The 27863-nt window shown below is 27.2% G+C and overlaps 1 protein-coding gene across 2 annotated transcripts in view; it reads right to left on the reverse strand.

Annotated features, from left to right (window-relative positions):
- Window positions 1–1151: 1151 nt before the first annotated feature.
- LOC100211253 (phospholipase ABHD3) overlaps window positions 1152–27863 on the reverse strand; it is a 47274-nt gene continuing 20562 nt past the window's right edge. Inside the window, exons 3-10 of one of the 2 annotated variants that reach the window (XM_065795390.1) lie at window positions 12451–12572; window positions 12294–12354; window positions 12110–12155; window positions 11878–11990; window positions 11401–11574; window positions 8232–8295; window positions 1840–2008; window positions 1152–1353 (exon numbers count right to left, since the gene is read on the reverse strand). In XM_065795390.1, coding sequence (XP_065651462.1) covers window positions 1193–1353; window positions 1840–2008; window positions 8232–8295; window positions 11401–11574; window positions 11878–11990; window positions 12110–12155; window positions 12294–12354; window positions 12451–12572 — 910 coding nt within the window. In that variant the 3' untranslated portion in view covers window positions 1152–1192. The other variant, XM_065795391.1, reaches the window with a different exon arrangement.

Here is a 27863-nt window from a genome sequence, read left to right on the forward strand (position 1 = left end):
CAGGCGTGGTTACCATACCAACAGGGAGATAAAGGAGCGCTAGAGAAAGTCTAAAACCGTACTATTAAAATAATTTCTTCTACTAAACATAAAACCTTTGAGCAGAGAAGAGCTATATTAGGTCTCACTCGAAGAGAAAAGAAAAAGGGGATTTAATCCAGATTTTTAAAAACATGCACTAAATTGACAAAATAAATTTCCACGTACCACTGAGCTGCCCATCATCAAAGTACATTATGCAAGGTAATAACAAATGACTACCACAGCAATGAGTAATGGACAGTATGCAAAGAGAGAAGTTCTTTACAAATCGTGTTGTGTCCGAGTGGAGTATCCTGCCGCACACAGTAATCGACTCGACCTTGGTTGACATTGTTAAAAATCGTCTGGATGAATACTTAGATTCATTTACATTTTTCATTGCCCGAATACATTACATCATTTCTAAACATTACACCTGAATTGTGGGATACGTTTATAAGAAGTAATCGGGTACAGCTGATAGGGCAAATAATTACAAACTGCTTATGTCTCTGGAGTATAATAAAATACATAATGTAAATATAAAAATACACTTTAACAAAACTATTATTTTTTAATTGATGAAAAAATGGGAGAAAAAGAGGAGCAGAAAAAAAACAATGTAAAAAAAAAGCAAAAATATAAATAAAAAGTTTTACAAAAACATAAAAACATTTACAAATCAAAAAATATTTCATCCGTCTGCAAAAATGAAATCGTCTTTGAAAATCTATATAATACAGTAATGAACAAGGTGTTATAATAATACAGCAATGAACAAGGTGCTATAATAATACAGCAATAAATTAGGTCACAAACAACACTTGTGCAGCATAACAGTTTACAACACCGACAGCGTTAGTTGTAGTCTTTCAAATTTTATGCTAACATTTAAAAGTCCTAACTACTTCATCTTGCTAAAACGAATCTGAGCTAATCAGATCAGACCTGCTTTAATGAACCAACCAAAAAATTAACCCTGACCAATCAAATATTTTATTTATGCTAATACTAAATTATATATATATAATTTTATAAGTTTCTATTTAATTGAAAACAATTTTTAATTTCAATACCCTTTAATTCAAAATCCTTGTTAAACTCTAAGTTTATTGGAAAAAGCTAAAAAATAAATTATTAATTATATTAACACTTCACTCTGAAAAAGATGCTAATTAAGATTCAACAAACATTTTATATACTGGTTAAAAAGTCGCTCAACAAAAGATCGATCGCGTACAGTTAACCCTTCGACAAAACCAATATGCCCTCCGTAGTCTGTCAAAATTAGAGCCATGTTTGGATTGTTTTTAATAGCCTCAAGTGGTATTGCTACAAAAAAAATGATAAAATAAAAGTTAGCAATGAAAAATAAACAGCACCTTATTTTCTGAAGAGTCAACAATTAATAGCCAAATATACTAAAGAAGGTTTACAAAAACGTTAATTGATATCATAATTATTATAAAATAAACCGTGTTCTGTTTTGATTTGGTTTCAATAGAAAGTGCAGAATTATACTAAGTAAGGTGTGATTTTATTCAGCACGTATGTATTTTATATAAAAATACATACGTGCAAAAATATATACAAAAAAATAATGTAAATTACATAAAAAATAAGAATGACTGTTTCGAGTAAGTGAAACAAAAATACACTCCAGCAAATAAGAACTTAGAAAACCCAGCATCACTTTATGGTTAATTTATCAAAATAATACATCATCTAAAAACTTTTTTATTTATTCAACTTCTAATGATTAAATTTGCTTGTTCAATCAACTAAAAATTTCAAATTTTTTGAGTTAAAAGAACTTACATTCTCCAGGTGAAAATGGATCATCTTTTGCATTAAGAAAAAGCATTGGTATTTTAATATTTTCTAGAGGCTTTAATATAAGCGAAGATTCAGTGTAGTATTCTTCGTGAGAAGGATAGCCAAATGTTTTTGCAGTAAATACATCATCAAACTCTCGAATTGTTGTAGTCTATAAAGTGAATGTTATTGTTTTACATAAAAATCTCATCAAAATATCATTACTTTAAAAGCTAATTTAAAGCTAATTTAAATAAAATTAGTTAAATTAGCTAAAATTTGATAGTAAATTAGTTTTCAAATTTGCCGTCATTTCTCTTCCGTCACTTACTATCAAGGTAAGAAAAATTTCACTGATTAGTAAGAATTACAAGTTGAGTATGATTGCTAGCTGAGTATTTAAACCAGAATTTAACAACAAAAATAAAGGTAAAATACAATCAACGATCTTTATAATAAAATTATTACTTAATTACTCAGTAAAAATTCTAAAGCGAGATTTCAGATAACTACCTTCTTTTAAAGATCAGAGTGATGTTGAAGAAAGCAGAGTTTAAAAATTTATAATGATCTTTAAAATTTTAGTTGCATCTAGTTTATAGGGCAAATGATTGATTGACACAAGTTGACTGACTTGCCACATAATTTGGGTCCATCAATAAAAGCCTTAGAAATCTTAGCAACAGAACTAAATGAGAAAAACTTACTTAAACAAGAGATAAAAGTATTATGTTTTAAAGAGTTACAAACCACTAGGTTGCTACAAACCACTGGGTTGCTACAGACTACTAGGTTGCTACAAACCACTAGGTTGCAACAAGAATTCAAAACTAAATTTATACTAAGTCATAGTGCCAGCTTTCTCGAAAACCTTGGTGCCTTTATCAATGAAAAAAATAAATTCAAGACAAAACTTAAGGCAAACAGCAAAAGCAAGATTTAAAATTTCTATAAAATATGAAGATTATGAAAAAACCAGATCACTCCACAAAAAGCTATAAACACAACTTTTAACTTAATCCCTGATAAGAAAAAAATTTTCACTTTAGGCATAGTATGCATAAATATAGGCATAGTATGCATAAATTATATGCAGTTTAATTTATAGTTACTAGAAGATTTTTATAATGTTAGTAAGCACTTGTATTTTAAGTTATAATTACATATTTATTTAAAAATTTTGTTTGTTTTACAAGCTGTGCAGAAAAGGTAACAAACTTATTTCATCAATAGTTGTGATTTAAAAAGAATTTATCAAAGAGTTTGCTGAAAGCAAAAATTTTGAGGAAAAATATATTTCATTGTCAAAAAAATAAGAACTCTAAAAAAAATATTTTTTGAAAAAATTAATCTTCATAAAAAGTAATCAACCATTCATTCTATTTGGCAATTTTTTATGACAAAACTTGTGTTAGTTAAATTTAGTTGAGCTTCTTATGTGTATCTATACAAAACTTGTGTTAGTTAAACTTAGTTAAGCTTCTTATGTGTATCTATTAGGGTGTCCCAGAAAAAAAAAAAAAAAGCTCTCTACTGATTCCCATTCTATGTGACCTAAATAAGTACTAAAAAAAATTTGACGGTTTTATTTTGACAGGAAGTGCTAGATGTAAAATCTGAGTTTTACTGTTTTAATGTTAAGCTAGCTTAACATTAATAGAAAACACATTTTAGAAAATTAAAACAAAACAATTAGATGCGTATAAATCATTTCCAATTGTTTTCTACTATTTAACTTGATAGATTATATTTATAAATATGAAAATACAAAAAAAAAAATACAGGAAAACTAATATTTATTAGCAAATTTAAGATTTTATTGCAGTGAAACATTTCTCAAAAAATACAACTTTTTGAACAGTTCCCAAGCTCCTTTTTAGTCATAGTCTTAGTCAAGTTTTTTCTAGACTTTTTAACTACAAAAAGTACATTTTGAAGGTGATCTTCATCTCTAGTAGCTGAAAGAAAATCTTTAATGAGCTTAATGTTTCTTTCTGCACCATCATTTACAACAGATATGTTTTTGATCCATGCAATAAAATCTAGCAACTGAGGATGGTTAAAAACATCTATAGTATTAAGACTATTATTAAGCCATTCTTTTATACTTGCTCTTGATATTTTAAAATGTTTGAAGAGAAGGTAGCTTTGCTCGGAAATCAACTCAGGTAGCTCTGTGGTCTCTCCAATTTGTACATTTGATGGTTTACAACGCTGAAATTCATTTGGCTCTTCAAACTCAATCAGAGCTAACAGCATTCTTAGCTTTGTTTCAGAAGGAACTTCTTTATCCCCAAAGGACAAAACACAGAGTTGCGGAGTTAAGTACCACGTATGGCGTCCCATGCTGAGAAGCAAAGCACTTCCAATATTCTTACTAACTTTTCTCAATGCATAGGCTGTCTGGATAGCTTTTAAATCATTGTAGGGAGCCAGAAATCCTAAAAAACTTTTTAAAAACCATGGAACATAGCAAATTGCAATGAACAAACTTGCATCCTTCAACTGCAGCACTTCTTTTTCTGTCAAGATATTACTGATATCTTTAGTCATATAAAGAGTCAGGATGTAGATCGCATCTGCTAAAAACCTTGCCTCATGGCAGGCGCCAGGTTGATGGAACCTAAAATCTTGTACTTCCACTCCAATGAAGAAGGAGGCAAGCTTACAAACTATACCATAATCATTCCTTGAAAACACTATATCAGTAGTTGCATTAGTCAAAAATGTCTTAGCTTCCTCTGCAACAGTGCGAAGAACAGAGTCAATCTTCAGATCATCTCTAAGCCAGTCCAATTTACATAAATTTTTCACTTCATTCACTTTCTCACAGATTTCAGGCCACTTGTTCTTTAGCTTGACATAAAGAGCTCTTCTTGGACCTTTAGTTTTCTCACCAGTAAGGGCAGCCATATAGTGAGATACATGTACTTCATATGTGTCTCCTACACATTATCCACAAAATTGGTAATTTCAAAATATCTGTAAGAATTTGGACTGCTCCATTTACTCCGCCTGTATTGCTTGCAGTTGTATCACAGCATATACCAATGATCTGCTCTGTACATCTGTAATATTCTAAAAGATTGTGCACTTGTTCTGCTTGGTCAACTCCCTTTGAAAAGGGACATTGAACAACACCTAAAAGATGGTCTTCCATGGTATCGTCATTGGGGGAACTCACTGAGACTGCAAGTCGCTCAATTTTGCGGATAATGTTAAGCCCAGTGGTAATTTGCTCCAACAGTTTGGTATCAAAATGAAGAATAAGCCGTCGGCCTTTAAGATGATTAAATATTGGAATCCACTCCGAGTCTCCTTCAAGTTCTACATATTTGAACTTTTTTCTATGAAGTGTGCTTCTTGAAAGCAGTATATCATTAATTTCTATACCTCCAGCTTTAAATACTTCACTTAAAATTGCCAGATGAGGTCGTACACCAACATTGAACCTTGTTGCTAGAACAGCAGTACATTCAATGAGCTTTTCAACATTCACTGCTAGATTTATCGTATCTCCAGAATTGTACCTAGGTATCATTTTATAATATTTTTCTACCTATTTATAATTATATACTTTTCAATAAAACAGCTTTAGCTTGTGAAAATTACAACTATGTTATTAAAATAATACTATACCTGAGTTTCCGACCTTACCTAGGAAATCATCTTCCTCGCTAATTTCACAGTCCTCGTTTGACTTTTCTTCCTCACTGCTGAATTGAATCTCTTCTGTCATGGAGTCATGTGACAACAAAACATCATTGATATCTTTAAAGTTTTTCTGTCTCTCTAATTCTTTCTCTCTCAACTTATCTAGCTTGTTCTTTCTCCTGTTTGCATCCAGTACTCTTCTACTGTAGTCTTCATCGACTTTTGTTTCCATATATCCTTTCCTATGTAACTTCTGGTCTTCATAAAAACTAAGAAATATTTAAATCTATTAAGCCATTTATAAATAAATTAATAATTGTTCTAGTTTTTCTTGGAAGATGACCAAACCATGTAAAGAGTTAAACGTAAATATTTTAAAGGAAATAATATGCTATTACTTAAGTTACTTTTAATTGGAAAAAAAATCTCACTACTAAAAAAAGTGTTATTTAATGAACTTACTTTATATCTTCCAGCTTGGCATCATCTGTTCTCAATCTATCAGCAAGAATATCTTTTTTTAAATTCTTAGTCGAGATGTCAAAAAGCTGATAGGATTCTGCGAGAAAATCTTTCTTTAACTTTGATTGCTTATCAAGACTGCTGTTTCAGTTTAGAGAAGACAATTTAATCAATTTCTTGTATTTTAAATTAAGTTTAATGATTTTAGTCTTTATATTGTACCCACAAATCACAAATTTCTTGCCAAACCCAGCATTATCCCAAATTTTTTTAATCCTAGATACCAAGCAAGAACTATCAGGATCTGTACAAACACCATTTTCACAAACAAGATCCTTGGATTTCGATTTCAATTTGCAACCAACATTAGTAGAAGTGGGTTTGTATTTAACTTGTGACTCGCGAAGGATAAATTGATAGTATCTAAGAATATCACCATTAGATGGAAGCTGTCTCTGAGGTAACTCCCTCAGTGGGTACTTCAATAGGTAAATATACCTCAACCTTTCTGTATTTTTCCGTTTTATCTTATTCTGTCCTATCATCTTTTTTTTAGCTGTTCTACCCATTTTTATATAAATTTTGAAATAATCAGTTTTTTAACTAAATTTATACTAAATGTTACACTTGCATCAAAAATCTATGAAGTTGTTATTCCCTCTTGTATAATATTTTATCTAAGTTTACCGTTACGGCTTTTATAACCGTTTACACGAGAATTTCTTCGTGCACAAATTAGAATTCCTTCGTGCACAAATAATTCCATTTAGAAATTTTTTCCTTCAAAAAAAATTTCTAAATGGAGTTATTTGTGAACCAATCCATGGGGAATTATACGAACTAATAATATTGTCCAGAGGGAAAAATATCAATCTCTAACAATGTTCATAGGGAATGATCCTATTCTTTAATAACATCCTATGGGAATTATTTGTGTACTAATTATTACATCATATTTAAACATAATGAAATACTAGATAGCTCTGTTTTTTAGTAAATACACATAAGTGTACAAAACCGTAAAACTCAGAATTTACATCTATCACTTCTAGTCATTAAAAAATTAAAAAAAAGATTTTGGTAGCTATTTAGGACCTATAGAATGGGGATCAGTTGAGAGCACATTGAAATTTTAAAAAAAGTGTGTTTTTGGGACACCCTAGTATCTATACAAAACTTGTGTTAGTTAAATTTAGTTAAGCTTCTTATGTCTATCTATACAAAACTTGTGTTAGTTAAATTTAGTTAAGCTTCTCATGTGTATCTATACAAAACTTGTGTTAGTTAAATTTAGTTAAGCTTCTTATGTGTATCTATACAAAACTTGTGTTAGTTAAATTTAGTTAAGCTTCTTATGTGTATCTATACAAAACTTGTGTTAGTTAAATTTAGTTAAGCTTCTTATGTGTATCTATACAAAACTTGTGTTAGTTAAATTTAGTTAAGCTTCTTATGTGTATCTATACAAAACTTGTGTTAGTTAAATTTAGTTAAGCTTCTCATGTGTATCTATACAAAACTTGTGTTAGTTAAATTTAGTTAAGCTTCTCATGTGTATCTATACAAAACTTGTGTTAGTTAAATTTAGTTAAGCTTCTCATGTGTATCTATACAAAACTTGTGTTAGTTAAATTTAGTTAAGTTTCTCATGTGTATCTATACAAAACTTGTGTTAGTTAAATTTAGTTAAGCTTCTCATGTGTATCTATACAAAACTTGTGTTAGTTAAATTTAGTTAAGCTTCTCATGTGTATCTATACAAAACTTGTGTTAGTTAAATTTAGTTAAGCTTCTCATGTGTATCTATACAAAACTTGTGTTAGTTAAATTTAGTTAAGCTTCTCATGTGTATCTATACAAATCTTGTGTTAGTTAAATTTAGTTAAGCTTCTTATGTGTATCTATACAAAACTTGTGTTAGTTAAATTTAGTTAAGCTAGTCATGTGTATCTATACAAAACTTGTGTTAGTTAAATTTAGTTAAGCTTCTTATGTGTATCTATACAAAACTTGTGTTAGTTAAATTTAGTTAAGCTTCTCATGTGTATCTATACAAAACTTGTGTTAGTTAAATTTAGTTAAGCTTCTTATGTGTATCTATACAAAACTTGTGTTAGTTAAATTTAGTTAAGCTACTCATGTGTATCTATACAAAACTTGTGTTAGTTAAATTTAGTTAAGCTTCTCATGTGTATCTATACAAAACTTGTGTTAGTTAAATTTAGTTAAGCTTCTCATGTGTATCTGTACAAAAGAATAGTAAAAAAAATTAATTTTACCTTCATAACATCTTCAAGTTTATATGGTAACTTACATATATTCTCCTGAAACACATGCCAATTCCTAATAAAAGAAAGTTATTTTGAAACCTAGTCTTAATTATTAAAAAAAATTATACAAAAAATAAACAACATTCTTCTAGAGTTATATGATAACACATTTGTTAGATATAGCGATCAACCTTAAATATATTTATACAGATTGTGAAACTACCTAGTTCATAAAATGTCTCTGTGCATTTCATTTCACCAATAATATTTTAACAATTTAAAAATAAAACCTAATAAATGATAATTTGAAATAAATTTAGCATATTGTATATAAATATGTACATATAAGATCTTTAAAAAATAAAAAGTCTTCAAAGAAAATTATCTACAGCTTTAATATTATTTGGGGGAACTGTCTAAAAGAGAAAGGGCCTTATTGGAAGAACCAGCCCAAATATGGTTGCAATATCCTATACAAGGATAAACAAGAGACAATGTGTTCAAGGTAGAAAATGTAATAAAATGGAATAAGAAGTGAGAAAAAAGCAAGCACAATAAAAATAAGCAAACTTAACAAATAACTGACTCTAACCTGACAAATAAATTTAGCAAATACTACTCTAACCTGACAAATAAACAGGAGGTGAGGGTTGTTTATTATTTATTATACAATGTTTTGATAATGTTGACAATGGGAGTGAGAGGGAGTGAGAAGTGAAAGACTCTAAATTCATCAAAAAATTTAGCAAGCTCAATCATTAATTAATACTTGGTTTGGCTGTTGTTCAGTATTCCCAACATTGTTATTTATTATTTTTCATCTGTAATTTATTATTTTTTATCAGTAATTTATTATCTTCCATTGGTAATTTATTACTTTACAGGAATTCCTAACACTTGTTCAGGGAATAAGATCCTTTAGTATCCAAATGGTGTTTTATTCTTTTAAGCAAATTAAATTTTGTTTGGGTGTTCTTCTCTTTTAACACATACTCTGACTTAACAACTATACATGAGTCACTAGAGATCTTAATCACCATATGAAGTTAGCTTTTGGAAAAGAAAAAGTAAAGCTATTATATCATTACTATGAGCACATTTAAAAGATGATTCCCTATTATTAGATCTAATTTACAATGTATTTATTCTTGGGTCCTTTTTTCCTGTGTCTCGTGAGAAAAAGTAATTTTAAAAAAGAAATTTAAAATCATTTTTACAAAAATGGCTACTTGCATATTCCTAGTTAGTTTACTCACAGATACTAGTTAGTTTACTCACAGAAGACAGAGCATATTATCTTTTGTGTACATTGTTTAGAATATTGCTTTCCAAATTAATCATTGCTTTAATAATAAACTTGCTTTAACCTTCTGAGTCCTCTACTTTACATCTCCTTGGATTATCAATCATTACTGATCTCTCATGGAAACCATATATACAACCCATTGTAAAGTTAGCATCTAAGGTTGCCTTTACATCATGCTTGTCATTTCCTTACTCCTGATTCTATTCTTTACATCTACAATTCTCTTAATTATCCCTGAAATAAGTTTTCTTAATGATGCCCTTTCTATTTTAGACAAGGTATAAAAATATATTTTAAATGCAGTTAATAAGGTCATAAGGTTGCATCTCTTTCTATTTTAATATCATGCTCGCTGCTGAAATGAGCTATTATTTCTTGTTCCATCAACCAAAACTCATCATCATGTTACTTATCATTCAGTAAAGTTCCAATGACTACATATGAATACAAGCATAACATTTTTGTTAAATGCAGGTTGAAGTTTACACAATGCCACATAGTAAGATTTAATTTATAAGCTATATTGTCTATGAGCAAAGCAAATAAGTAGTAAGTGACTGAGCAAAGGCCTCAGTCACTTACTGCTATTAACTAATATTAATTTACAAAAAAACATAAAAAGTTGAAAAACTATAAAAGATGCATGCATAACTGCCTCAAAAATATAGAAAAAAATCTAGATATGGAGAACAAACCATTAATTAAAATTAAAAATACTGTACATAAACTACCTATCAAAAAAAAAATTTATAAGAAGCTAACTATTCTACGATTTTCATTTTCTTGATCTGCCTGTCAAGAAAACAAAAGAATCTAGATATGAATGGCTAAACTTAAGTAACATGACAGTATGCAGGTGGAGTGCTAAGACCTATATTCATCTCATTATAGCACTTCCTTTCGTGAGTTAAACTACAATTAAATGTCTAAATAGACAAATTATACTATTCATTCTATCACCTGATAATGTCCTGATCATGTCAATCAGACTGAATATTACAAAGAAAATAGTTGGCATGTAGCTGTGTTTTATGTTTATCCTATTTAAAATTTAAGCATAAGTTTAAAACATTTGAAACAATTAAATTTCTGTAAATTTAAATGATGAGTTTAAATTGAATGGTAAGTATAAAATAATTAAATGGTAAGTATAAAATAATTAAATGGTAAGTATAAAATAATTAAATGGTAAGTATAAAACTTAATGGTTAGGGTTAAGGTTGATACCAGGTTAATACATGTTAAACATTTTCCATTTGCATAAAAAAATTCTACCCATATAATTAAATATACAGACTATAAAATACAAGCCTTGAATTTATTAAGACATATTGAATGAATTAAATATTAAATACTTAAAATAAAAACAAAGCAAAATAAAAATACATTAAATACAAAATATTTATAATACAAATATATATATTTTTAGCAAAGACATAGCATGATAATTATATTTTGAAACTTCAATACAAAATTATAACCAACTTCAACATTCTATTTTAAATTAAAATAATATTTTTTTTACCTTGTTTCACAATTTATGTAAAACCATTAAATTCACAATACAAAAGATGATTGCATTAATGTTATATAAGATTTAAAATGTGATAAAATGAGTAAAGATATTTTATATAGAATTACTAATATATTAAATTATATTTTATTATGATTATAACTTGTTTTAAATGAAATTTTTGTTTATTACTAATCATCATTTTTAAATTAAACTTAAAAATTTTAAATAAAATATTAATTTTATATGCAATACAAGTTATATGCTGTTGTATTAAATATGTGTTATATGCTATTGTATACAATATGTGCTGTATGCTATTGTATTACATATTTTGCAATATATATGATTACACTTACAACTTGATAAGTTCTTTTAGTTTATAGGTCAAAAAGTTGTTATACAGAAATTTGTTAACTGGCTTCTCAAGGGAGTATGAAGATTTAACAGGATCCCAAGGTACAGATACAACAAATGCTCCAGAAATGTTAGCTTTATGATCACCAATGGCAGCATAATTTGTAAAAATCAATCTAAAAAAATGACTTACGTTGTTACAATACTTTTCAACTTTGTCACTATGTAACGATTATATAGAAACCAGTTGACTGGTCGTTCCAAAGAATGAGTTGTCTTAGAACTATCCCAAGGTGAAGATAAAACAAGTGCACCTAAGACATTGTTTGGCGTTGTTCGAGATAAGTAGTTTGTTAAAAGCGCACTGAAGAACATAAAATATGTATAGCTAATGCAACTTTGTAAATATTTTTTATATATACCAACAGCTTTTTTACTGCTATCAATTTAAAATACAGTTAGCTAAAAAATTAACTTACCCGCCAAGTGACACAGCAAACATGATCAATGGGCTATCTGGAAATTGTTTAGAGATATGAGCAAGAACAAACTCCAAGTCCTCTGCATTACAAGCGGAGAATGTTCTTGGGGTCTGAAAAAAGTTGTCAATACTAGCACTGAGTGTTTTAAAACAAAACAATGCTTCAAAAAATTAAAATAATTCATAAATAAGAAAAATAAAAAAATTTATAATATGTAATTATTAAATACCTTTAAAACTGTTTTTCCTAAACCTCGATTGATAAATACTAAAACCCTAAGCATCATTATGTTATAACTTTAATAATTTACTTTAAATATGACAATAACAATAAAGTGCATAACACCAATTATAATTAATTTTTGTTGTTAAAAAAAATGTTTTTTGTACATAAAATAACTTAAAAAGGAATACCTGCACCCAAGGCTTTCAGATTCTTTAGCTATATGCCGAACATAACTAGCATCACTACAGCCTACAGCAAAAAAGCGCATTATCATCATCATTGTCATCATCATCATCATCACCATCATCATTATCATTATCATCGTTATCACAAACAAATATATACCTGTTATTCCTGGCATTACAATGACAGTAGGTCTTGTTTTTGGATCTGGAAAAAGTTTATTATCGTCGTTATCAATCCAATCCAAACTAATATGACCATTGTCTGTCGTGATCAATGTTTCTCTGGAAAAAAATGTTTTTATCTATTTTTATATAAAATCCAAACCAGTTTTATGTCAAAACATTTATTTTCAATAATATTATCATTAAGTTTATTATTATTGAATATTAATATAGGATATGCTTATTAATATATAACACCTCAGAGATAAAAAATGTTTTGTTAAATAATTTACTATATGCAGTTGTGGTGTAGTGGTAAACCGCTCGCTTCATAAGCGAGAGTTTCCGAGTTCAATCCCCACCACGTTCCTGGTAGTACCGCGCTCAACTTGTTTCACCCCACAGCGGCCTTGTTTGTCAAGGTTCATGTTTCGGAGTTATAGAGTTGATAGAGAGTTATAACCACTATTAAGTAGCCTCGTCATCTATAGTGGCCTTCTTGGCCTTGAGGAGGTGAATAACAAAAAAAAAAAAAAAAATGTTTTTATATTTTTACTGCTATGATTTGCTATGACTTTAAGCATAATGCATCATCATGCATTGGTCAGGGCCAAAATTGAACAATGCTCAATACACTCTTTCTTGTAAACATGTTAAACACTTAAAAATCTAAAATGGCTTACTCATTCTTTTAAAACAATTAAACAAAGCATCTTTGGCTCAAACTTGGACTTTAAATTATGTTTTCCATTTTCTGAAAAATCTTTGATTCTCGATTACAACTGAAAAGTATGCTGTTGTATGAGTGCCTTTTTTATTAACAACTCTTCAGGAACTTTTTAAGTTTTTATGTTACTGTACTTTTTAATCGATATTAGTTGAGAATAATTTAAAATTTTTGCTATTAGTTTTTGCCCCATTCCATTGGTACAATTAAAACATTTTTCAAACATGTTTCTTGCAATGGCTACATTTGTATGGATAACTGCTTCCAACTTGCCTTTTCTCTCTTGTTTCATTTAATTTAACAGACTTGAAAAGTCTGTAGACTGTTAACTTGTCAATTCTGTTAACTTGTAAACAGAACTGATTAAATGGTTAGACTGTTAACTTGTCAATTCAACAGACTTGATAAGTTTGTAGACTGTTCTGACATGGACTGTTAACTTTTAAATATTTTTATCAAGAAGACATAGAGAAAAAATTTCTTTCCCTATTCACTTAAAAAATGCTCTTTAATATACGCACTTTTTCCACATAATTTGAGCTTATTAGAATCACATTGTGATTATTTATTTAAAAAAAGACAAAGTCTGAATATAACATCTTTCTAAATTAAGAAAGAAAATTGTCCCTACAGCATTAGATGTGCAGATTTACCTAATTAATTACTAAATTTCCACCCTTTCATTGAGACTATATTTATTTTACAAAGCAAACGGATCATGGGGAGGTAGGTATTTCAAATGTGTTAATTCTATCTGTTAGATATTCATGTAAAAACTTTTCATTAAAGAAAATGATCAACATATCCATAGAATAAACAAAGTAAACTATAATAAATTCTTCACAAAAAATATTCATAAGTGAAATTCTATATGTGAGAACTTTTTTAATATTTAAATAATTTAATGTAAATAATTATATGAACTAAAACAACTTAAAAATGATTTAAAGTACAAATAAAAGTACCAAACCAATTTGAATTACAACATTGTAACAATATTTAATCAGCAATGGTAATTAGTATAACGATTAACAATATTTCATTTCGGCTTTTAGAAAATGATAACATTAAAGAAATAAAAAATCTTTTTTTTTAAATATAAAAGCCATATATTTTTAAATTCAATAACACATTTTTAAAAAGCAAACTCTAAAAAATGAAAATGATTTTGTATAAAAAATATAAACAATTTTTATACTGTATTTAAAAAGTGAAGATATGTTTAATATAACAAATAAAATCTAGTATTAACAGTGAAATCAATAAAAAATAATATTTAACTAAACTATATGTAAAATATAAAGATATGTTATTAAACTAAATTTTTAACAAACAAAGCACGTTTGCTACACAGTATAGTTTCATTAGTTAAACTATCTGCTTAAAATTCTTATAAAATTCATTAAAATTTTGGTTGTGGTTTCTTAATTTTAAAAAACTTTTTAAGCTAAAAACCGAACCTATACCCATCCTGATAAGTAGCAGACCACACAGTATGCACTAATATCCACTGGAATAAAATGTATTAGCTGTTTTAGTACCTGTTTTGGTCGATTGTTAAATTTAGATGTAATTTTAGCAAATGACCTAAGATTTAACAGATGTCTACTGAAACAGGAAAGTTGCGGCAAGCTAAATAAATTTATATCTATTATATATTATACTATATATTAGGCTGTTTTAATATTGGTTTTGGTTGATTGTTAAATTGTGACGTAACTTTCAGATTTGGTCAGGAAGGCATGCCATCTCACACAATTATATGACCATGCAAATAATATTTTGTTTTGACAATTTGACCAGAGCTTTTAACATGTTTTTAAAATTTAAATTGTGCAAAAAACCCAGACATAACTTTTTTAACAAGTTTTAAAAGTTTTTTTTTTAAAAGTTTTTTAAAAAAAACTTTTAAAAAACTTTGTTTTAAAAAAGAAAAGAAATCTTAAAAAAAGAGGAAATAAAGCGAACTTAACTAAAACTAAAACATAAAAAATAAAAATACAACATATTTGTACATAGTTCTGTTGATGTGCAACTCAGTTGCACATAGTTGTACATAGTTCTGTTGATGTGCAACTCAGTTGCACATAGTTGTACATAGTTCTGTTGATGTGCAACTCAGTTGCACATCAGCAGAAATTTTTTTTTGTCTATTTTTAGGGAAAAAAACTTTCAATTGGTCTAATACTTAAATAGATGATAGATTTCTGTTTCTAGAATGTGGAAATGGAGTTGACACAAAATTTTTAATTTTGTGACTTGGCGCGTTTGCAGCTGGGTTCCTTATATAATATGTATTTATATATAAAACATAATCTCTATAAAAATATCAACAATAAATGTAATTTTTTTAAACTGTTTATTGTTTTTTTCCGTTAACGTCAATAGGCAAAAAAATGTGAAAATTTTAATTAAATATTAAGTTATATAATTTTATTACAAAATAATAAAAAATACTAAAAAATTATTTGATTTAAAAATATAATTTTTACTTGTAGTTTTTATTTTTTTTAAAAAGATTTCTATATATATATATTATACACAACCACTCCATATACCCGCAAACTCAACTTACCTTCTGGCATTTCTGCCTATTGACGTTTGTACATAACGTTACATAAGTGAGTTTTTTACATCTACATATAGCATATTTGTTTATTATTATATTATATTATTTCCATATGTCATTGTATTGGCAGTCAACAGCAGTTGAAATAAAATATATTTGTTTTGTTATTATATAATATTATTTATATATGCAATGCAATAAAGTTGCGCCACTTTAGAGGAACACAATTGAAAAGTGTTACATAATTCCAATCGGTATAAAAGATTTATAAAATAATTTGTTTTTCATTCACCCTTATATATTCGATAGCTCAGTGGTTAAGTGTATTGTCGTCAGTGTGAACATTCAAAAACATTTCTTTGGGTTCAAATAAACCCTTATTGCTGCTACTATAAGTACAATTCATAACAGTTTAAGTAAAAAAGATTTATAATTGTTAAAAAAAAAACATACTGTTATATATATATATATATATATATATATATATATATATATATATATATATATACATATATTAATCATGAATACATATTATACACGATTGTTCCATATAAACACTTTTACTTAAGCTTACCAATGATATATTTGAACTCTTTGATAACATACATCTTTTGTACTAATATAAGCTACTTGATCTAAGTGCTGCCTTTTACACTATTGATAAGCAAAAACTACTTGGGCTACTAACTAGTGAAATAGGCATAATCAAATCAGCTCACAAGTGGCTTGAATCACTTTTAGTTATACAGACCCAAAAAGTTAAAATTGGTAACTCATATTCCACAAACCAAAATGTAAAATATGGAGCATTGCAAGGTATAGCCCTGCGTTCGAAACTCTTTAACACCTATATGAGACCACTATACAAATATCTAAATATAATCAATGTTAAAACTTTTGGATACTCAGATAATCATTAAACACTAAATGCATTCCTTCCTTTATCTCAATACAATTCACTAGTCCTGAATATACTAAAATGTCTTGAATACATATCTAAATGGATGAATGAATTAATCTTATGTATTAACCAATCGAAAACAAAAATATTAATTATGGCACCACCTAGCATTCAAAAAGATATTATTATTATTAAAAGTACATTGGTTAACAAGGAATACATTAGATTTGTTGACTCAGCAAAAAGTATTCCTACCTTTATCTCAATATAATGCACTAGTCCTGGATATACCAAAATGTCTTGGATACATATCTAAATGGATGAGTGAATCATTCTTATGTATTAACCAAATGAAATCCAAAATAAAGTAATTCTTATCACACAAAGATTTGTGCACCATAGCATGCTCAATAATATTTTTACAGCTAGATTATTGCAACTCCCTCTACTTTGGAATTAAAAATACATTATTAAAAAAAAATGCAGTCTGTTCAAAATTGTGCAGCATGAAAAGTATTTAAAACCAGAATAGAAAATTGAGTAAATGACCAGGAATTTAATGATTTACATTGACTGAAAATTAGAGAAAGAATCTGTTTCACGGTCCTTTTGCACAAATCTATAATCAGAAAGTACCAACATTCATCATTATGCAACACATTGTTTCACAGGAAGATTTTGGATGCCTGTTATTTTCATCAAAGCGAGGGAACAAAACAGATTATATGCCCAAAAAATTTAAACAAAAATAAAACATCTTCAGCATGCAATCAATTTAAGAATAATGTATGTCAATATAAAAAAAGAAAAAATTTGAAATTATGTGTACAAAAATATTTTATAAAAATTGTACATTTTTTCTCAATATGCCAAGGGAGCAAATGATTTTTACAATATATTTATAAACAAGTTTATATTGTAAATTAATAAAAAGTTATTAATAGCAATAAAAAAATCTAAAATGCTGCATTCTCTACCATCAGTAGATTAATCATCTTTTTCACAAAAATCTTCAACTTGTTCTTCGGAACCCGATGATTTATTATCAGATGTATGCATTTCAGGGGATTCACTATTCTCATTGGACCAATCATTATTTTCAATGTACTCTTCTTCTGAACCTAATAGTTCACTATCTGATGAACTGTTGTCATTTTCAACAGTCTCAACAGGAGATTCATTTTTTTTTTGTTGATTTTTGCTGATATTAATTTCTGTTTCTGATAAATGCTGTTTAAATTTTTATGTAATTAAAATTTTCATTATCTAGTCAACATAATCAACTTTATTAAGTAATTAAATTATTACTTATTATGTAATTAAATGTTTTCTAAAATTGTTATTATTTAAATTAATAACAAGTTATAAAACAATGAGGAAAAGTTAATTAATTAAACATTAGTATTCAAGACTTTTTATTATCAAAAATTAGTTTAAAAATATATTATGGTAAAAACATATTATTCAAAGTTAACTTGTCTAAAAATTTGACAGAAATTATGGAAATTTAATAAAGATCACTTTCCCAATATTGTTATTTGCTAAGTTATACTTCTGTTTATTGTCATATAACATCGCAGTACAGGGACAATGACACAGATTTCAATGTGCTTGTGTGTGTGTTGGGGGGGGGGGGGAAGGAGAGCGGGCAAAGTTCTGAGATTGGACACTACTTTATTATAAAAAAATCATCAATTTCTAAAAACCCTGTTTCAGATATTTGGCAGCCCTAGGCAGTTTATTAAATGGTTATTGATAATTCATGTATGATATTATTTTTAGACCCATATTTCATCCACTTATATTTTAAAAAAATAGTTGTTTTTTCATAGTTTAAAAATGCAATTCAAATTAAACTATATATAACCAGTCAACTATATATAAATATATAGTTGACTGGTTGGATAAAAATGATTTTATGCTGAAAAAAATTTCTGAAAGCTTTTATAAATTGTGCCCCAAAACCTCACCTCCTTTTTTTGATGAAAAAGTGAGGACTTTAAATATTGAAATAAAACACCATTTTTTTTTAATAAACTTTAAAAAGCCTAAATATTTATTTAGGTTGAAAAGCTAAGTTTTAAAAATAGTGTATTGGTTTGACCCTGAAAAAATGTTATAATTTTAGATAATTTTATGGATATATTAACCAATTTTTTTATCTCTCGAACTTTCCGTGACAAACTTTATCAAATTCTTGTTTACGAAGATTAATTTAAGCCAAAATTCAATTTTAAAAATAAATTCTAACATAGGGATCCGTTATAGGAGGGCTAGCCGTGGGCAGCAGAGGGTTCGTTTCATTCCCAAACACCTACCTAAAAAGATAAAGGACAGTTCAGCCAAGGTTTTCTTTACTCAAATTTAACAGACTACTGATGGAGCTAATGATGTACTGTAGTGCATCATTAGCTCCTGGATCATAAGATTCTACTTAACTTTTATACTGGAGCACCTGCCAGTATGCTTTTATATCTTGAAAAGGTGCAGAGGAAACTAAAGAAGAATGCACAAACCACACAGTATAAAACATATAAACTTTTTGAACTTTGATTTATCCATAGTTTCCTTTGTTAGTTTGGAAAACTTTGAACATCAGATTTTTCAGGAGCAAGTTTTTCCGATGTGAACTTTTTACTAAGAATGTTTACAGTAAAGCCTGAAACATGTCTTTGGCATGCATGCTGTAATATAATTGAAACCTATGTTTGACAGAACCAAATATTTGAGCCAGAAAATTTTCCTGTATTAGTTGCAGATGTGTCAAAGCACAAACTCTTTATATAAGTTCTTAGCTTATATTCTTACAAAATCTTTACTTAAGTATCATGATGAGATTTTCCAGTACCATGTTTTGTTGGCAGAATGCCAAGAAGCTTTAAATTACTATCGATATTTACAAGAACAGCAAAATAATCTCTTTTTTGTTTTGTACCGTTAGTAATATCCTGCAAAATTTTTCCATTAAAGTGTGCAATTATGCCTTGCAGCATTTACTATATCTCTTCAATATTTAGCTGCACTTGTACTTAATGCTTTCTTTTTTGGACTTCTGATGATGGATTCAGAAAGCGAAAAACCTGTCAAACTGCCCCCAGAATTAACTAGTATGTCAGAGAGCAAGTGCATCATATTTCTAGATGGAATGCTTTTAGAAACACAAGTAATTGTAACTTCTTTTGCAAATTTTTCAGGTAATACTATTGAAGCACTAGTACCTGATTTAATTTCATTTGCTGAATAGTCAGAACTCCAACAGGAAGAGACCTAACTTTGTTCTATGATAAAAACTCAGTTTTCTCAGTTTGATCCTCTTGTCGCTCAATAAATGTTTAAATGTAATGAATGCTCAATAAATTGCAATCTTCTTTATTCTATCTATATGTATATATATATATATATATATATATATATATATATATATATATATATATATATATATATATATATATATATATATAAATATATGTATATATATATATATATATATATATATATATATATATATATATAATAATATATACATATATATATGCACATATTATATACATATATATATACATAAATATATATATATATATATACATATATATACATATACAAATATATATATATATATATATATATATATATATATATATATATATATATATATATATATATTGTATATATATATGTATATATATATATATATATATATATATATATATATATACATATATATATACATATATATATACACACATATATATATATTATATATTATAAGTTTATATTTTATATATTATTTATTATATATTATTTATTATATACATATATAATATATATATATATATATATATAATATATATATAAATATATATGTATATATATATACATTTATACATATTTATATATATATAAATATATATGCATATATATATATATATATATATATATATATATATATATATATATATATATATATATATATATATATATATATATATATTTATACATATTTATTAGTTGTAAACTTTTTACTTGTTCTCACAAGTAACTTAGTTAAATTTTTTTTGCTTTTATATAGTAAGCATTTTAAGAATTCACGGCAAAACAAAGCTATAAGAAACTAGAAAATAAAACAGCAATACTCGAAGAAAAGAGCCAAAGACGAAATAGAAAATCTAAATAAAATAAGCTAAAAAAAATTTAATAATAAAAAAAGAAAGTTGTTGTCAAAAAAAATATTTTGCTCTTTTTGTTTTCATATATATTTCATTTGTTATTTTCACCTACTTATATTGATACAAGTCAAGCAAAAAAAATTGATAAGCATATATATAGCAAAAACTTTTTTAAAAGCGAAAAGACATAAAAACAAATAAAAGAATAAACATAATAAACGAATAAATGTAAGAAAAAAAATTAACAAAATTTCTTAGAGTTCTACCATACATAGCAAATTATATGGACTGATAAAAATCATGAATAAAATGCTTATCAAAACTTTCAATTGTTGTTAAATTGTTATAAAATATAATGCTTTTTTTCATATATGTGTATATATACACACATGTGTATATACACATGTGTGTATATATACACATATATGTGTATATATATACATATATATATGCACATATTATATACATATATATATACATAAATATATATATATATATATACATATATATATATACATATACAAATATATATATATATATATATATATATATATATATATATATATATATATATATATATATATATATATATATATATATATATATATATATATATAGGCCTTGTTTTAAATAAAAAGTGCTTAATGCATTAGCTTAACGCAATATTTGACATCATTAAATTATCTTTATTTTTTTTTATAGACATAAAGTGTTTTAAACTACAGCAATAAATAAATTACCGCAAACTAGTTCAATTTAACAATTAACTCAAGTAACTAAGACAATGTATAAATGTTGTAAATGTAAATATATTATGAAAAGTTTGCTACGTTTTCAACTGTTATTTTAATATTAATTTTAGTGCAATATTATTTAGTAATACATACATATATATTTTTTTTTTCATTATTTCTGAAATTTGTAGTTGCGTTATTGAATTAAAATTTGATTAAAATTAAATAATGCTTTTTTATTTTTAAAAATTTCAGAAGTAAACAAAAAATATTAACATATTGATAAACAAAAACCCTTGTTAATTACTTGAACAGGGATTTTGTTTTGACTAGCAAAGAACAATTTAGGTTTTTAAGTATATTTTTTAAATTAATGTCACTTGGCATTTTTACTTGTGTTATATAAAAATATAAAAAGTTTAATGTCTGTTTTGAGCATATTTTTGATACATAGTTAGAACGTGTTCGCCAGGAATTTAATGAACAAATGTTTTACGTTATCGTATAAATGTTTTACATTTAAACAAATCACAAAGAAACACAGAGCTATATAGAAGAATCGTTTTTAACAATTAAGTTCTTTATTTATTTTTTTTGAATTTTATTGAACAAAAAAAAATTAAATTAAATATAAAAGTCTTGATAATGCAAATTCTGTTGTCAATTATTCTCAAAATAAAAAACTTTTAAATACTTATACGCAATATTTTAATCGTGCCAACTTAAAAAAAATACTCAACTAAAACAATATAAGTATATTTAATAACTTGAATTGTACCCATTTATAATAAATATTTGTTAAAAATTATTTATTAAAAATAAAGTTCTTTAACTTATAAACAATATTGGTGAGTCACTCTTGATACATGCCTTCAAATACTTGGCACAAGTTATGTTAAAAAAATATCTTTTTTAACATAACTTGTGCCATTTATAAACCGTAGGGCAGCTGCTCTTATGACACCATTGGTTTTGGATAAAATTTTATTTTGATAAAGATTACACAAATTATATTTGATTTTAATAACATAAATCTTCCCTTTTTCTGTGATAGTTTCAATTCGAAAAGCATCGGCAAAGTCCCAGGACTTAAACGTTTTCAGAGTAACTTTTTTGTCCTTTAAAATACAATCCATATTCAAACTTTAAACAATTTGAAGAGAATAGAAATATACTAGGTTTTTATATACTAGGTTTTTATATACTAGTTTGCCTTATTTATATAGAAAAATACATAGTCATTAGTAAAGAATAAAGATTGTCATTAAACTAAAACATGCCTTAGTATTAATTTAACAGAGTTTGCAACATGCAAACTCTGTTAAATTAATATAGTTTGTTACATTTGGGAAGAGCGGAGGGAAAAAAGTGATTCTTACGCCAACACATACATCACTTTTAATTACTTTTGACTTTCGTCCAACATTTGCGTGTTGTCAGAAAGATAAAACCATTAATTTAATTACAAATTAATTGATTTTTATAAAAACCACAAAAATGCAAATTTAATTGACCAGAATGTTTTAAAAATATTCTGAATGTTTTAAACAATATAAACAATGTTTTTATTTTTAATTTTTTTAATAAAATGTTTTTATTTTTATTTTTTTTTACTGTAAATCATGCGCAGAGTCGTCTATCTTATAGCCTGACTCGCTAGGGAGTGCAGCTACATTGACTGACAAGTAGCCTGACTCGCAACGGAGTGCTACTACATCTACTATCTTTTAGCCTGACCCGCAAGGGAGTGCTGCTACATCGACTGAGGGTTTGGTTGGGGCAGGCAGTCTATCAATTAATAAAAAAAAAAATTCCGGTCTTGCATTTTAATTTTTACTTTTTGTCAACAAAATATGGATAAAACTTTCAGACAATATATAAGAGTTCTATATATATATATATATATATATATGTAAATTATGTTAGTGTATTTTACAAATAGAGTGCTCAATGTTCTTAAAGAACAGAGCAATAATTAATTAATTAGTAAAAAACACTTATCTAACTTTTATCTTCTACTCGGAGTTTCACCATTGCTGGATCATCAGGAAGAGTTACTAAATCTCAAAAAAAATTCAATTTATAGAAAAAAATATTTTACAGGAAGTTATAAATTATTATAAAAAATTTTTAATTACTATATTTTTTTGTTAACGGGAAGTTACAGAAAGTAATTATGAAATAATTTTCTTTGGAATGGGGATAGTTTAATTTGGTCATTTGTTTTTATAATTTTTTAAGAGGTATTTATTTTCGTGCCTACATTTAGAAATTAATTCAGATTTTTTATTTAATAAATTTTCTTGATTCAAATGAGTAATTATTTCAAATTTTTCTTGCAAACATAGCATACATTTTTTGGAAATGTTATTATAGGAAGGGGCAGATTTTAGAATAGACCATTGTAAATTAAAATTTTTATTTTTTTCTTTTAAATCCCAAATATATTTTGACAGCATAGTCTCTTTTGAATATTTTTTGTGTTTAAACGATTGTTTGTGGTTGGCATAACGTTCTTCCTGATGATCCAGCAATGGTGAAACTCCGAGTAGAAGATAAAAGTTAGATAAGTGTTTTTTACTAATTAATTATATATATATATATATATATATATATATATATATATATATATATATATATATATATATATATATATATATATATATATATATATCTATATCTATATCTATATCTATATCTATATCTATATCTATATCTATATCTATATCTATATCTATATCTATATTTATATCTATATCTATATCTATATTTATATAAATATATATATGTATTAGGGCTGTTCATGTGAACACAGGAAAAAAAAAATTTTCTTGGATTTGAATGCATAGTTGTTTATTTTGTGCCATTTGACATAGTAATTGACTGTGGAAAAAATCTTTCCAATCAGATAATGTTTAGGGGGTGCTCAATGACCATAAAGTTTTACGAAAAACGTCAAAAACGTGTAAAAAGTTCCAAAGTTCCAAAAATTTCTAGAACCTGGTTAGTTAGATTTTTTCCACTGAAATATTGTCTGATTGCGTGCTATATAGATTAATTAAAGTGCAGCAGATTAACTGTCATCAGGGCACCAGACTAAAAAATGTCTGCTAGTGTTTAAAACAACTGTGTTTATATCATTTTGTTAAAATTTGTATTCATAATTTTAATACTATTATTTAACTCAATTTAGAATTTGTTCAAACAGAATAAAAAGGTTTACAAGTATAAATATTATTTTTATTTGGAATTTCAGTTTGACAACAAATGTATTAATATTTTGATAGTACCTAACCTTAGTAACCTATTACAGAAAACTAGCATGGTAGTCTGGTAGTGTATTGTTTGTTATTAAGTGCAGATAATAATAATTTCTAATTTGAAAATATTTATTTAATTTCTTTAGTAATAATTATTATAATAAATTGCTGCAGCTGCATAAACCAACAACTGAATGATAAGTTTGTATAATATGGTATTGAGTTTTGATTTTCTCATAATATTTCAGTTATCATTGAAATGGCAGCATCATCTCGTGTTGCTATCTCTACACGACTTCAAACCAAAATCTTTTTAATTGGACAACCAGAGCCAAATCTTCCAGATAAAGTTCTTCCCTTAACATCTGATGTTTTAAAAACATTTTTTTATCATCTTAATTCAACCAAAAAGTCAGTGCCTGAAAGTCTTAAAACAACTGTTGATGAACTGATTATTATTTGGAATAAAGCCCGTATTCCGACAGCATTTCATCCGAATGTAGTCTTAAAGTTGAAAACTTTAGTCCAGGAATTTAAATTAATAAAAAAAAATAAATCCAGATTGTCAGATTCTCAGAAATCGAGAGAGAAATCATTTACAGACACCATTGGCCTACTTTTTGACATTGCCCACAAGGATGCTGAAACCATGATCGATGATGGATCATGATGGATCATTGTCACGTTCTACAGTCCGTAGAAAACGAACCTATCATCGATCAAATATTGAAGCCACTGTTCGAACTGAATTCTGCGATTTGGACAAACCACCATTAATTGTCCACTGGGATGGCAAACTGATGATAGATCGTACAAATTCTGCAGCCCCTAAAGCAAATGTTGACCGGCTATCTGTAGGTGTGACAGGTCACAATGTTGACAAAATACTTGGAATAGCAAAACTATCAGCTGGAACTGGAGAAGCCCAAGCAAAAGCAGCTATTCATCTGCTTAATTTCTGGGACATAATTGGTGATGTTATTGGAATGAGTTTTGATACTACAGCCTCTAACACTGGCTCCAAAAATGGTGCATGTGTAGTTCTAGAGAAACATATAGGTAGAAATTTGTTATATTTCGCTTGCAGACACCATGTTCATGAGATCATAGTAGCAGAAGTGTTTGGATCACTATTTGGACCATCATCTGGTCCCAACATACCTCTTTTCCAGAGATTTCAGCAATATTGGCCCAAAGTTAATCAAGGAAATTTTAAACCTCTGGATGACATTCGAATGAAAATACCCCTGGTGCAAGAACTACAAAATGAAGTGATTGCATTCCTCAAAGAAAACCTGCATGTTAAAATGCAGGTTTTCTTTGAGGAATGCAATCACTTCATTTTGTAGTTCTTGCACCAGGGGTATTTTCATTCGAATGTCATCCAGAGGTTTAAAATTTAAACTTTTTTAGAAATATAAAAGGGATGACTACAAAGAAATCATGGATCTCTGTCTGTTAATACTTGGAAAACTGCCTGATCAAGAAGAGAAAAATTATCATTTCAAGATCCCTGGTGCTTATCACATGGCTCGCTGGATGGCCAAGGTTATTTATTGTTTTAAGATTTATTTATTTCGTGAAGAGTTCAAGTTGACCACAAAAGAGGAAAAAAATCTCTGTGAATTTTGCTTATTTGCTAGTCTGGTTTATGTAAAATCTTGGATATCATGCACAAATGCCAGCGATGCTCCAGTTAATGACTTGTTTCTGTTTCAGCAACTTAAGCAGTTTGCAGTTGTGAATAAAACGATTTCCAAAGCAGCAGTCAAGAACTTTCAAAACCATTTGTGGTACCTTTCACCAGAATTGGTCCCACTAGCTTTGTTTTCAAACAAACTTCAAACAGAAGAGAAGCGAAAAATGATTTCCAAAATGAAATTTCACGGTGAGAACTGGTCTGAAAGGTTGATCAAATTAAAGAACATTGAAAGTCTAGAGAAGAAATCTCTGGACATGCTGGTGACATCAGTTTCAGCAAGTGCGTTGCGGTCAATGAAGGTTGATATTGATTTTCTGTTCAACAACCATCCAGCTACCTGGAATGATTCCCCAGAATACCAAGAAGGAAAAAATTTAGTATATTCATTGAAAGTAGTAAATGATGCTGCCGAACGATCTGTGGCTTTAATGTCGATGTTTAATGAATCGATTACAAGGAATGAATCTGAAATGCAGAGGTTAATTCAGGTGGTTGAGGATCACAGAAAGCGAGTGCCAGATGCCAGAAAGTGTACTCTGAAGAGTTATAGAGTCCTCGCTAGCATTACCATTGCACGAACTATAACATTACGATAATTAAATGTTAATTGCTCATATGTTTTTTTGTTTATAATTCGTATTTTAATCAATGACAAAGAGTCAAAAATCCTAGTGTTTTATTTTGGAAAAATTCTGATATAACAAAAACCGCAGAACTTTAGTCGTATTGCAGTATTTTATTTCATTAATTTCTCTGCTAATAAACCAGTCTAAAGTGGATGTGGATTGTAATTTGTATTCAGAATTTAATATTTAGAGATAATTAAAACTGATCAAATCTGAAAAATCTAATTAACCGGGTTTTAGAAATTTGTGGAACTTTGTTACTTTTTCCATGTTTTTCACATTTTTCGTAAAACTTTATGGTCATTGAGCACCCCCTAAACATTATCTGATTGGAAAGATTTTTTGCACAGTTAATTACTATGTCAAATGGCACAAAATAAACAACTATGCAATCAAATCTGAAAAAAAAATTTTTTTTGGACAGCCCTAATATGTATATAAATATATATATATATATATATATATATATATATATATATATATATATATATATATAGATATAGATGTAGATATAGATATATATATATATATATATATATATATATATATATATATATATATATATATATATATATATATATATATATATATATATATATATATATATATATATATATATATATATATATATAGAACTCTTATATGTTGTTTGAAAGTTTTTTTCATATTTTGTTGACAAAAAGTAAAAATTAAAATGCAAGAATTTTTTTTTTTAATTATTGATAG

Source organism: Hydra vulgaris, chromosome 04, assembly GCF_038396675.1.
Source record: "Hydra vulgaris chromosome 04, alternate assembly HydraT2T_AEP".
Lineage (NCBI taxonomy): Eukaryota > Metazoa > Cnidaria > Hydrozoa > Anthoathecata > Hydridae > Hydra > Hydra vulgaris.